Here is a 10,606-nt window from a genome sequence, read left to right as displayed (position 1 = left end):
GAGACCGGAGAGGCATGACATGCATGATAGCCCTGTATCAGGATGAGACTGCATGGAGTAATAAAGATTGTATGCCCCTTCTATTAATGTTCCCTCCTTTAAAGAAGGAAGGTTTAAAGACACCCCCCATGTTTTTTGCCGTGGTCGAAAATCACACATCGTGTGTAAACAGTCAAGAAACAAATTGGTCCAAACATTTGGGGGAGCTGAAATCATATACTGAAATTGTGTACGTGACGGAAAAGGGAGGGAACTACTCAGCATTAAGGATTCCCCAAGCGGATCTGTGGTGGTACTGTGGAGGGAAAATATTGAGACCCACCCTACCTCCAGATTGGAGGGGCATGTGTGCGATTGTGCAATTGGCAATCCTGGCATTTGAAAAGAAAGAAATAGTAAAGAAAGGGGGACAAAGTAAGAGATCACTATTGAGTACTTCGTTTGATGATCAGGTATATCTAGACTCTATAGGAGTCTCAAGAGAGGTACCCGATGAGTACAAGGCTCGCAACCAGATTGCAGCAGGTTTTGAATCGGCTCTATTCTGGTAGGTAACGGTCAACAAGAATGTGGACTGGATAAACTATATTTTCTATAATCAGCAAAGATTCATCAATTACACTAGAGATGCAGTCAAAGGCATAGCAGAACAGTTTCATGCAACCAGTAGAATGGCCTGAGAAAACAGGCCATTCTACTGGTTGCATCAAACTGAAAAAGGGGGTGTATGTGTGATGTTAGGAGGTAGCTGTTGTACCTTTGTTCCAAATAATATAGCACCTGATGGATCAATGTCTCGTGCCTTGTGAGGATTGACCACCTTGGCGGAAGAATTGGCTGAGAATTCAGGACAGCAAACTATGCCAGGATAGTTACAATTAAGGAATGAGATAAATAAGAGTAAGGGACAGACTTAGAGCAGTGAGAGAAGTAAACAGAGGCGGAGTGAAGCTAGAGCTTGTGATAGGTTATGCGCTACAGCAAAAGTAACCAATGGGGTAAAAGGGGAGGACCAAGAGACGCAGCTGAACTGCATAAATCAGAATGTAACCCTCAGAGCAGGGTGCCTACTTGTTAGACACCTGTCTTTCAAGTACGTTTCAATAAAATTTGCTGCTTCAGAATTTGACTCAGACTGAAACTTATTGATACGTGAGCTTTGTTTCTTACAGGATGCTTCCCCAGAATGGGAGGACGGCTCCTCTTTAAAGGTATAGACCTGAACTGAAAGTATACTCAGGAATCTTTGTGCTCGATTTTAATTCTGCCCCAGTATTAGCTTCTCCTTCTGGCTACTGCTGTTTACTCCTCCTGAAAGAAGCTTGCTCTAACCCAAACTAGGCCTGAGAACCCCAAGCTCAATTTTAAATCTTCCCCAGTTTAGGCTCTTGCCTTTGGTTTCTGTTGCTAGCTCCTCCTGAAAGGAATGTACAGAGTAAACAGTAAAGCTGTCTCAGCTCGTTTAAACTGAAAGTAAAGCTTTCTCGATATTGGCAATGTTGGCAAAGGGACTAGATTAATTTATGATATCTGGTCAGCAGGTCTCTTTTCATGCTGTACAACTCTGACTCTAATAGGGTTCGGGTTACTGAGTGGGTTATTGATGAGAGTTGAAAATGTGTTGCTGGTTAAAGCACAGCAGGTTAGGCAGCATCTCAGGAATAGGGAATTCGACGTTTCGAGCATAAGCCCTTCATCAGGAATGAGAGAGAGTAGCCAAGAGACTCACTGAAATCCTTGTAGAGGGAGGAAGAGAGCTTCTTCAAGGAAGGCATCCTTGCAAGAGGATTCGCAGTAGGTTGAATTCATTCATTATTCTTCAGAGAGAGATATAGAAGTGGTTCCACTCAGTATGTTGACGAAGGAGATTGAATAAGCTAAAAGGAAACACTGAGAAACAACATATAATTTCGCGCACATGGTGTTCAGCCACGTTTGCAGGGTCATTCGGCAATTTGGAAAGCATGGATCTCAGAAAGTGTAACTTGGTTACTATCACTTACCCTGGCAGAGAAGACTTCATTGAGGGACACTCCAAAGTCTCCTGCACTCCCCTTCCCCCAACTGTTCTGAGTAACAGTGGTGCCCCACAGCATGATCATGCCCTCTCACCTTTATTTGACTCAATATACAGCTTTGCTCCTTTAAACAAACTTGCCCTTGACATAGTCAAGAGAAGACTTGCTGGACTCCAACATGAAGGGTCCCTGTCCCATTGCTGTCTTGTCTGCCTCTCACTGCCTTCTAGGACGTCATCAATCCAATCCCAAGCCCTGGTCGCCCCATGCTCTCCCTCCCGAGAACTTTCCAACGGCTCTGCCTGGGGAACGTCATCACATCACTAACCCCGTGTTTAAATAAAAACGCGGCCACACTCCGGCCCGAGTGTCTCCACGTTAGCAGTGAATTCTTTCAACTTCCCAGCACTTGGTCCCGCCCTGCCATGTCAAGCGTGTGAACTTTAGTCCCCCAACTGACAGAAACAGAAAGCAACACAGTGGGGACGAGAGAAAAAGTTGACTGTGGGGAAGTCTCCTGAATCCTTCAGTGCCTTTGACACCCTGGAGTGGTCACTGTCGGCGTCAGGTGCTGAGTGGTTTTAACCAACATGAACTGGAAAGTCGAAAGAACCACAAAGAATGTTTTAGTCGTCAGCTTCGGATTTTTGTTGCTGTTTACTGCTTTTGGAGGACTTCAGAGTATCCAGGTAACTTCCCAGTATAGTAAACAAAACTTTAAAATAGATCAATATTCCATATCCACTCCATTGTAACGTACTATTTTGATACAATGTTTTGATCGAGGTACATTTATATTACCAAACCACACGCTAACCCCAAATTCAGTTCCCGTCACAGACCTCAGACTGTTTTTTTTAAGTATCCCTAAAGTTATGTATTCTCACTGCAAATTAATCTGATTATTTTGGGGGATATGCAACTGAATTGCTAATAATGGTTTCAGTTATTGATAAGGGTAAAAGAATCGTTCTTTTCAAAAATGCTTGATGTGTCGCTGCAATAATTTATTTGGCAATGTGGAACCAGGTATTTTCAGATTAATCTGTAAAATTTGCATGGACATGCTTATTGCTACTTGAAATTTGATTCCGACAGTTCAAGTTTTGAGTGACACCACAGGTTTTTATTTCATTTGAGAGAATTCTCTGCTACAAAAAAATACAATTTGAAGTTCGCATTGCGCATTGTCCTTTGAGAATTCCCATTCTACTTTACATGATTTTGTTTTACCCTCTTGTTGCTCCATTGAGGGAGAGAGTAAGAAATATTGCTACTGCAATCAGCATTCCAAAATAGACAAACTAAACTGCGGATGCTGGAAACCTGAAACAAAAACGGAAACTAATGGAGAAATACAACAGGTCGATATTTCGGTTCCAGTGACCCTTCAGAATTTCTGTTTTTGTTAGAAATGGGAGTTCACAGCGTTATTTCATAACTTAGGGTAAGCTAGGATAGCTCCAGAAATATTCTCTGTAATAAAAGGACAAGAAGCTGTGTTGGATTATACTACAGTATACAAATAGGAGAGTTAAATTTTATCAAGTGGTTTAAACATGAAAGGTACAATAAATTCTATTATTGCTACTATTAAGGAAGTGAAGAATTTATATAATAACATTTGTCAAAATAACATAGACGTAAACACAGGTAGTTAAGAATGAGGTCATATTGATTTGCATGTATTTTGTCAAAGATTTGGCAATGATTTGCGGAATGACTGGAATTGTGTTCCTGACAGTCCACCCAGCCATAGAGTAAAGGGAAGACCTTTTAGAATGGAGGGAAGGAGAAACTTTTTCAGCCAGGGAATGGTGAATATATGGAATTTATTGCCACAGAAGGCTGTGGAGGCCATGAATGTATTGAATGTATTTAAGATTGATATAGCTTCTTGAGTATTAAGGAGATCAAGGGTTATGGGGAGAAAGCAGGATAATGGGGTTGAGAAGTTCATCAGCCATGATTGAATGGCAGAGTGAATTTGACGGGCTGAATGCCCTAATTTCTGCTCCTATGTCTTATGGCCTTAGGTCTTATCATATAATGTGCTTCATCATATTTTAAGGACTGGTTTTCTCTTGGTTTGATTGATAACAATGACATTTTCTGTGTGCACTGGATAAAAGTATTCATCACTTTCTCACCAATTTCTTGATCTTCATACACTGAAGTCTGCTTTGTGAAAATTTGTCCTTTTGATGTTAGCATGCCATGTACAATTTTCTTGTATAGATTTATTGCAAAGAACACAATATCAGTGATGCCATGGATGAGTGGGAGAATGAAATTTGTGCATATTGTTCGATGTGCAACAAAAAAGTTAATTTTTGCAGCAGAGAATTCTCTCAAATGAAATAACAGCAAGTGGTGTCACCCAAACTATTGGAATCAAACTTTAAATAGCAATGGCTGCACGGTTGCACAGTGGTTAGCACTGCTGCCTCACAGCGCCAGAGACCCAGGTTCAATTCCTGCCTCTGGCGACTGATTGTGTGGAGTTTGCACGTTCTCCCTGTGACTGTGTGGGTTTCCTCCGGGTGCTCTGATTTCCTCCCACAGTCTAAAGATGTGTGGGTCAGGTGAATTGGCCATGCTAAATTTCCCGTAGTGTTAGTTAAGGGGTAAATGTAGGGGTATGGGTGAGTTGCACTTTGGCGGGTCGGTGTGGACTTGTTGGGCCGAAGGGCCTGTTTCCACACTGTAAGTAATCTAAAAAAAAATCACGTATCATCCGCCGCCATTTCCGCCACCTCCAAACAGACCCCACCACCAAGGATATATTTCCCTCCCCTCCCCTATCAGCGTTCCGCAAGGACCACTCCCTTTGTGACTCCCTTGTCAGATCCACACCCCCCACCAACCCAACCTCCACCCCCGGCACCTTCCCCTGCAACCGCAGGAAATGTAAAACTTGCGCCCACACCTCCACACTCACTTCCCTCCAAGGCCCCAAGGGATCCTTCCATATCCGCCACAAGTTCACCTGTACCACCACACACATCATCTATTGCATCCACTGCACCCGATGTGGCCTCCTCTATATTGGTGAGACAGGCCGCTTACTTGCGGAACGCTTCAGAGAACACCTCCGGGCCGCCCGAACCAACCAACCCAATCACCCCGTGGCTCAACACTTTAACTCCCCCTCCCACTCCACCGAGGACATGCAGGTCCTTGGACTCCTCCACCGGCAGAACACAACTACACGACGGCTGGAGGAGGAGCGCCTCATCTTCCGCCTGGGAACCCTCCAACCACAAGGTATGAATTCAGATTTCTCCAGCTTCCTCATTTCCCCTCCCCCCACCTTGTCTCAGTCGGTTCCCTCAACTCAGCACCGCCCTCCTAACCTGCAATCCTCTTCCTGACCTCTCCGCCCCCACCCCACTCCGGCCTATCACCCTCACCTTGACCTCCTTCCACCTATCCCACCTCCATCGCCCCTCCCCCTAGTCCCTCCTCCCTACCTTTTATCTTAGCCTGCTTGGCTCTCTCTCTCTTATTCCTGATGAAGGGCTTATGCTCGAAACGTCGAATTCTCTATTCCTGAGATGCTGCCTGGCCTGCTGTGCTTTGACCAGCAACACATTTGCAGCTAAAAAAAAATCTAATCTACATGCAAGCTTTACAGATTAATCTGAAACAACCTGGTTCCACATTGTCAGAAGTATTACCACAGTGACACATAGGGGAGCTTTATAGGTGAAGCCTCAATTACACAGTTCATTGAAAAGAATGATTTGAGTCCTACCAGCTATTGTCCGTATTGTTAGCTGAAACTGTAATTGGCATTGCATTTGTCATTATGTTTGTCCTAAAACTAAACGATGAGAAAGATGCGTACAAAATGTTCGGAAGCTTTTTTTTTGCAATCCAGATGTGTTCTAATGCATTGATTCATCATAGAGACCATGATATTAATCATCATTTTATAATTGTTCCCATGAATTACAGTACTTTTTCAATTATCAGAAGTGCTATTACTCATGATGATAAACTTTTCTGTTGTTCTCTGCTGTAATATTTTGTGCTATGACTTAAATAGACTGATGGAACCAGCTTTTTTTAAAAATTGCTATTCTTGAAAATTGATTTTGAAAAGTTACTGCATTTGTTACCATTCTGTTGATTATCAGGCACCCAGGTTTGTCATTTCTATTTCCATTCTGTTCAGCCATTTTCAAGCAATATTGCTGGAAGTTATTGTACATTAGTGTCTGCCATAATGAATGCCTTTCTGAGTTTCAGAATCTGTTAAGACCTTCATCTCAACAGGTAGAGTAGAGTAGAGTAATTTTTTTTGTCATTTCTACCATTTACAACTGATACAATAAAAGATGAGACTAAAAGATGAGCGTTCCTCCAGTACCGAAGTGCTACATGGACAGTACAAACTACATGATCATACAAACAGCATGAAATGCATAAGAAGTGCAAAACATGCAAATTACAGTGTAGTAAAAGAATGATGCAATTCAGCAATTCAAAGTCATGCAAAGAATTTCAGATGGAAAAGACTCCAATCATACAGTTAAGGAGCCTGACGGCTTGGGGGAGGAAAATGTTGCACAGCCTGCCATAAGAGACCGAATGTTCCATATCTTCTGCCAAATGGCAGAAGGGAGAAGAGTTTGGGTGAAGAGTGTGTGAGGTCTTCCACAACGCTGTAAGCCGTTCGGATGCAGCATGTGGTGTAAATGTCTGCAATGGAGGGGAGAGAGACCCTGATGATCTTCTCAGCTGTCCTCACTATCCATTGTAGGGTCTTACGATCCAAGATGGTACAATTCCCAAATCAAGCAGTGATGCAGCAGCTCAGGGTACTCTTAATGAACCCTCTGTAGAAAGTGGTGAGGATGGGCGATGGGAGGAGGTCTTTCCTCAGCTGGCACAGAAAGTAGAGATGCTGCTGGGCTTTCTTCACTATGGAGCTGGTGTTGAGGGACCAGGTAAGATTCTCCGCCAGGTGGATGCCAAGAATTTTGGTGCTCTTTACGATCTCTACAGGGGAAATGTTGATGTCCAGCGGAGAGTGGTTACTCCATACCCTCCTGAAGTCAACACCATCTTTCATTTTGTACACATTCAGAAACAAGTTGTTGGCTCTGCACCAGTCCGTTAGCTGTTGCATTCCCTCTCTGTATGCAGACTCATCATTCCTGCTGATGAGACTCAATACAGTCGTGCCATCAGTGAATTTGATGATGTAATTCAGCCTGATGTAATTATTGCAGGGTAACCAGCAGTAGACTGAACACACAGTTCTGGGGGCCCCAGTGTTCAGTGTGATGGTGTTGGAGATGCTGTTCCCAATCTGGATTGACTGAGATCTCTTAGACAGGAAGTCCAAGATCCAGTTACAAAGGCAGGTATTTAGGCTCAGCAGACTCAGCTTTCCAATCAGGTGCTGAGGAATGATAATGTTAAATGCAGAACTGAAGTATATGAACAGAAATCTGACGTAGATGTCCTTCTTCTGTAGGTGGGTGAGGGCCAGATGGAGGATGGTGGAAATGGCATCATCTGTTTAACAGTTGGGATGATCCACAAACTGCAGAGTGCAGAGTGAGAGGGGCAGCAAGGTCTTAATGTGCCTCATCATGAGCGTCTTGAAACATTTCATGATGATGGGTATTAGCACAACGGGGCGGCAGTTGTTAAGACAGGACGCTGAAATTTTTTTCAGCATGGGGACAATGGTAGTGGCCTTGAAACATGTTGGAACAATGGCGCAGCTCAGGGAGATGTTGGAAATGTCTGTGAGAACATCCGCCACTACATCAGAGCATCCTCTGAGCACTCTGCCAGGGATATTATCTGGCCTAGTAGCCTTATGTGGGTTAACTCTGCAAAGGGTTTTCCTCATGTTGGCACTGGTAAGACACAGCACCTGGTCATTGGGAGAGGCATGGACTTCCTTGCTGCCATGTCATTTCGTATTTCAAAATGTACATAAAGTTGTTCAACTCATCGAGAGGGAGACATCACCAGCACAAGCAGGCGATGCTGTTCTGTGGTTGGTGATGGCCTGGATGATTGATCCAAGAATGATTGAACCTCTTAAAGGATTTAGTAGTAGAATGACCCTTTGACATGATTTCATGTTTGATTACAAACCTAATAACACTTAAGGTATTGCAATTTTTAATTGGCATTGGGATAGGTTTTTTATTCTCTGCATCAATAATAAGTTTGAATTCAGGGTTGCTGTAGATTGTTAACATTCTTTCCCAGTGGTTTTAAAATAATTCCCATTGCTATTGCATGCCTTCTAAGCTTTGTAAGATATAAAAGATATGTGGGAGGGATGGATATTGGCAGCATGAGGGTGACATGGTGATAGGAGTTGTCTATTCTACCACATCTATGACTTATGGAAGGACAGGGCAACAGATGAATAAGAACCTAAGTGTTCCTCTCCAAACTACACACTTTCTTGACTTGGAACTATCTCATTGCTCTTTCACTGATGCTGAGTCAAAACTGTAGTTGCAGCTACACCAAATGGACTGTGATCATTCAAGGCAGCAATTCATTACTTCCTTCCCAGCTCATTACCACTTTCCCAAGTTCAATTTGCAAGAAGCAACAAATACTAACTTTGTCAGCGGCACTTGGATTCCATGTGGTAATAAAAAAAAGTAGTTGTTTGTCATGCTGAAGTCCACAGATTTAAATTGAATACATTTAATTTAAAAATAATCTGATAGTTAACTTCCAAACACAGCATTTTGATATCCCCAAATGTAACATTATCAGCATTGTCACATTTATGGTAATACTTTCCATAAACAATTCCATCATGTAAAGAACTTTGCAATTCAGAGGAAACCAAGAAAATGTAAATTTTCTTCTGTTGAATTAATTACCAATTAACAAAGTCCATTGCTCATTTAGTACAACCATAAATAGCATGCTGTCAAATCTCAAGTAACTTAAGCTATAAACAACTGCAATAAAATAGTAATTAAAATAAGATACTGAATCAATACTGAAAAATAAATAAAAAACAAACTTATTAGAGGAATTGCAATTGCAAACAATACAGATAACTCCTACACAGAACCACTGAATTCTTCTAAACAATCTGTTACTTGTAGGATTTTTCTTTTATTCATTCACAGGATGAGGGTGACGGTGGCTAGGCAGCATTTATTGCCCACCCCTAATTGCCAAGAGGGCAGTTAAGACTCAACCACATTGCCGTGTGTCTGGAGTCTGGGCCAGACCAGGTAAGGATGGCAGCTTCCTTCCTTGAAGGACATTAGTGATCCAGATGGGTTTTTCCAACAATCAATAATTGATTTATAGTCATCTTTAGACTATTAATTCCAGATTTTTATTGAATTCAAATTCCACTATCTACTGTGGCGGGATTCAAACAAGGGTCCCCAGAACACTATCTGAGTCTCATGATTATCAGCCCAGCAATAATACCACGAGGCCATCACCTCCCCTAAGTATGTAACATCACTGAACCAATTTGGATCTGTTTAAAGTAATGCAGAGCCAGCAATATGCACTCAAGCCTTTCAGTTTCTGCTCTCTTCAGTCTGTGCTCTAGCTCTCAACTACCTCCTGCTGTGAGACTAATGGCTTCTCCATTTTATCAATATTTGGTGTTTGGTCCTGTTAGGGTTCTGCATTTATTAGTGATTCACCTTCACTACTATATCTTTTTGAGTATGGTGGACTCTGTACTTAGCATTCTGTGTTGATCCAACTAGGTTGGCAAAATTTACAAATATAAAGATAATGATGATGAAAAAATATACAGCCTGTCTCATGTATTAATGATGCTTTGTGCAATGAAGTCATGTAATCTTCAAACTGAGGCTCAAAACATATTAAAAATCCAGGCTAGAAAATCGAATGAAGAGTTCCTGTCTAACTGCCGTTTACATGATCAAAAGTATTCTAGGAGACCATGCTACTAACTAAAGCGATAAGGTATTTTGTACAAGGTTCTCTTGTTCAAAGGAATTCGGCAAATTTAGCATTCATCAGACCCGAATGAGGTTCCCCAAATCTACTATGGTTCTAGATGGATGCCCCAAATTCAGGTCCAGTGACCCTTCAAAAATGATTGTAATTAGTAAATGTTTGGAATATATGCTGAAGATGGGGTAGAGGGAGGGAGGAGGGAGAGGATTGAACAATAGGTAGAAATGAAGTCAGAGAGAGAGAGAGTAAAACAGATGGGCGGACAAAGGAATGGGCAAAGGTTAGCCTGGGGAAATCAATAACTGCTAATTTGGACCATTTATGACATATACACCAACCTTTACGTAGCTATAATCTGTTCTGAAGAAAGATCACTGGACCTGAAAATTTAATTCCACATTCCACAGATGCTGCCAGATGTTTTGAGTTTTATCAGGAATTTATGTTTTTGTTTCTGACTTCCAGCATCTGCATTTTTTTTGTTACACACACATAGAGATTAAGTGTAAGAAGTTAAAAAATTAAAAGATATATGGATCCGTTTTTATTGGAGTTCATGAATGATAAATAGTGGCATGTTCATAGCTGAAGAGTGGAGTTTGGGATTTTTGGCTTTGCTACTTAGTTACAACCCTTTT

General features: G+C 41.9%; 1 protein-coding gene across 1 annotated transcript in view; it reads left to right on the top strand.

The window, feature by feature from the left end:
• The first annotated feature begins 2,392 nt into the window (after positions 1-2,392).
• The window catches only part of unc93a (unc-93 homolog A), a 91,287-nt gene continuing 83,073 nt past the window's right edge, over positions 2,393-10,606 (top strand). Inside the window, exon 1 of the mRNA XM_060831004.1 lies at positions 2,393-2,707. Coding sequence (XP_060686987.1) covers positions 2,609-2,707 — 99 coding nt within the window. The 5' untranslated portion in view covers positions 2,393-2,608. The remainder of the gene's footprint in view (positions 2,708-10,606) is intronic.

This window comes from Hemiscyllium ocellatum, chromosome 10 (genome assembly GCF_020745735.1).
Source record: "Hemiscyllium ocellatum isolate sHemOce1 chromosome 10, sHemOce1.pat.X.cur, whole genome shotgun sequence".
Taxonomy (NCBI): Eukaryota; Metazoa; Chordata; class Chondrichthyes; order Orectolobiformes; family Hemiscylliidae; genus Hemiscyllium; species Hemiscyllium ocellatum.
This window is presented reverse-complemented; position numbering and strand designations above follow the sequence as displayed.